General features: G+C 42.7%; 1 protein-coding gene across 1 annotated transcript; it reads right to left on the reverse strand.

Moving 5' to 3' along the window:
* Positions 1–300: 300 nt before the first annotated feature.
* Positions 301–1,236, reverse strand: LOC121138421 (speckle-type POZ protein-like). The gene has a single exon (XM_040741121.1). It carries the CDS (start codon positions 1,234–1,236, stop codon positions 301–303), a length of 936 nt encoding a protein of 311 aa, XP_040597055.1.
* Between the last annotated feature and the right edge of the window lie 2,110 nt (positions 1,237–3,346).

Consider the following 3,346-nt stretch of genomic DNA (forward strand, 5'->3'; position numbering starts at 1 on the left):
CTATCACTTCATGCCTGGCTCAGGAATTTCTATTTAATTACCTTAACCATACTGTTAGTCTTAAAAATGATATGGATAGGTAATGTTTAACGTTAATTTAAAGAATATCAAGACTTTGTTATTAATGTTAAGAAAATTATAATTAGATCATCATCAGTATATTATAAGTGCTACTAATTTGTGATACAGTCTCACTAGGCTGTATTGCTATCCTAGCATTCTTGATGTAGACTAAGATGTCCAGGCCAGCAGAACTTAAAAGTAATAGGAACAGGAAGCAAATTTTCCCACAGGGACCCACTAGAGGTTATAGTGAGTGGAACTATTCCCCTCACTATATTTCAGCTGTCCTGCACTGTGGAGGTCAGCCAGGAAGAGAGTGTGGGCAGCATTCTCCACGGAGAGGTCTTTGTAGAGGGCATGCTCACAAATGAACTTCAAACGCTCCAGGCCATACTTGTCAGCAGCTGCAAGCACAGAATCTGCCATGTTGTGGAGGTCTGGTGCCTTCCCGGTATAAATGAAGCCCACCATTGCCTTGAAGCCTCGAGGATCCAGATCATGTATCTCAACGCGGTTTGTTCTGCTCTCCTCCATGTCATGTTCAAACATGGCTCTGAAAACTGGAGAGCGAGCTGCTAAGATGGCCTTGTGAGCCCGGAATTCCTGGCCAGCTACGAACAGGAGGCAGTCTGTGAAGAGGGAATTCTCCCACAATTTTTCTAGCTCATCTGCCATTGTACACCTTGGAACCTGGATTCCTGGATCCCTGTTCTGTTCACTGATGCTGAAGGAGTCTTGGAACAGTGTCACTTTGCAGAAGATGGTGAGTTTGTTTTGAGGGAGGAGACAATGCACATGGTCTTTGATATAATCTATGAGGATGAACCTTTTGAATCTGCATTCATAGCCTGGCAGGAACTTAGAGGCTCTTTCAGTCCCCCATGCAAGGACTTTCTCCCCTTCAGTGCCTAAGATCCACAGCTGGAACTTTGCCCAAATATGAGTATTTAGACTGCTGAGCATCCCTATGTAAACTGACAAGTAATCTGCGCTTTCTTTGCCAACTCTCAAACACCATTTGTCATTGCCTCCTGTTGGAAATGTTGGACTTGTAATGCATTCCTGCATTTCCTCCAGGAATAAATGGAAGTCACTGATGGTCCATCTGCAGCATAAATTCTGTATGGTGATGCTTGTGTAGTTCAAACCCTCAACAATCCTGCCCTCTGACATTTCTGCTGGAGGTAGTTTGAAGTTTAAACTGGATCCAAACAAAGAACTGGGATTTATTTTTTCTTCACCCTGTGGCACACAATAATAGATATGATTTAGAGTTTGAGGTTATGTTTTTATGTGTTAAGGCTTCTATGATGCTGGAACTTGGATGTATCTGAAATTTTCAATGCAGATTTCAAGATGAGTTTCACAAAACACAGTAAAGTCTACTCGGGAATTATAGATAATTTGATTTTATAGATTGAAACTTACTCCAGTAGGCCACTTGTTTTGAGAAGTATATACAAATTTGAATTGTTTAGAGCATTTTGTATACTCCTAAGAAAAATGAGGAGGACATGGGGTAGCAGGAAGGTTGAGTTGTGGGAAGAAGAGAGAAGAGCCAGAAGAGTGATACCATAATAGAGGGAGTCATTTTACATTTGAAGAGAGATATGGCACTAGTGAGATTTCCAGAGATCTACAAGGATTATGCCAACTGGCAAACTAAGCAGTACTGAAGAAACTACCTTAAATTCCCCTCCCTGATAATGAGTGTCAGACTGTCTTATATGCTATCCTAGAAACTCCATCCAGTAACAAATGGAAGCAGAGGCAGATACCCACAATAGCTAAACACAGAACTGAACTCCTGGAACCCAGTGACAGAGAGGGAGGAGTGATGAGCAAAGGGGTCAAGACTGGAATGTTGAAATCCAGAAAAACAGCTTACATGAACAAGGGGCAGATCTATTGGTCTGGCTTTGTAGATAGATATTTTATTAATTTAAGGTTCCTAAGAAGAAACCATTGTGAATGAGGTAACCCACACATACAAAGAAAAAACATGATATGTTCTCACTCATGAGTAGATATTAGACATAGAAAAAAACGATAACCATCGTACAATTCACAATGCCAGATAAACTAGAAAACAAGGACGTACTAAAGAGAGATATATATGAACCCCATGAAGGGGAAAGGAACAAGATGCCATGAGCAAATTGGGAGCACCAGTGGAGTGGTAGTGAGGTAGGAGAAAGTGGAGGGGAGAAGAGGAGGAGGGAGAACATGGAGAATCAGGAAGTTCCAGTCGGGGAAGGAACAAAGACCGAGAGGAAGGAAAGAGGTACCTTAATAGAGGGAAACATTATGGAATTAAGGAAAAAATCTGGCATGATGGAAACTTCCAGGGATACACAAGGATTACCCCAACTAAAAATGTAAGCAATAGTGGAGAGCCAACCTTAAATGCCCTTCCCCTCTAATGAGACTGAAGACTACCTTAAATGCCACCATAGAGCCTTCATCCAGTAGCTGATAGAAGCAAAAGCAGAGAGTCACCAAACTACAGGAACACAGTTGCAGAGAGGGAATAGTGATTAGCAGAGGGGTCAAGATCATGCTGGCAAAACCCATGAAAACAACTGTCCTGAGCAAGTGAGAGCTCAAGGACCACATTCTGCCAGTTGGGGAACCATCATAGAACCAAACCAGGACAGTGAATGCGGGTGTCAGTTCTGGAAGCCTGGGCAGTCTATGGGACCTCTTGCAGTAGAAGCAATATTTATTCCTAGTGCACAAATTGGCTTTGGGAGCCCATTCACTGTGGACTGATACTCTCAGCATAGCTATGTGTATCATTTGGGGAGGGCCTAGTTCCTTCCCCAATGATATGACAGGATTTGTGGATCCCCATGGGAGACTCACCCTCCCTGAAGAGAGGATGTTTTGTGGGATGTGGTTTGGTGGTGGGGAATGGAATTAAAATAGGGAGAAGGAACTGGAAATCTTATGTACAATTAATTGACAAATTAACTTTTGGGGGTCAAGACCAGACTGGAGAAACCCACAGAAACAGATTTCGTAAACAAGGGGGAGTTCATAGACCCAAGAATAATAGCTAGGAAATCAGCATAGGACTGATCCAGACCCCATGAATATGGTAGTCAATTAGGAAGCCTGGACAATTCATCAGGCGATGAGACATTAGGACACTCTCTCAGCCTAGGCACAGAGCAGGGCATACATCCTGCTCCAAATGATAGGACAGATGTTGAAGTTCCACCAAAGAAGTTCTCAAAATCCCTAGAGAACAGATAGGGGATAGGGAATTGGTGGGGGCAGA

The sequence above is a fragment of the Mesocricetus auratus genome, unplaced genomic scaffold (genome assembly GCF_017639785.1).
Source record: "Mesocricetus auratus isolate SY011 unplaced genomic scaffold, BCM_Maur_2.0 contig_8813_pilon_obj, whole genome shotgun sequence".
In the NCBI taxonomy this organism is placed as follows: Eukaryota; Metazoa; Chordata; class Mammalia; order Rodentia; family Cricetidae; genus Mesocricetus; species Mesocricetus auratus.

Excerpts from the sequence above, each read along its gene's own strand:
- LOC121138421 (XM_040741121.1), bottom strand. The coding sequence starts at position 1,236 with ATGTCAGAGGGCAGGATTGTTGAGGGTTTGAACTACACAAGCATCACC.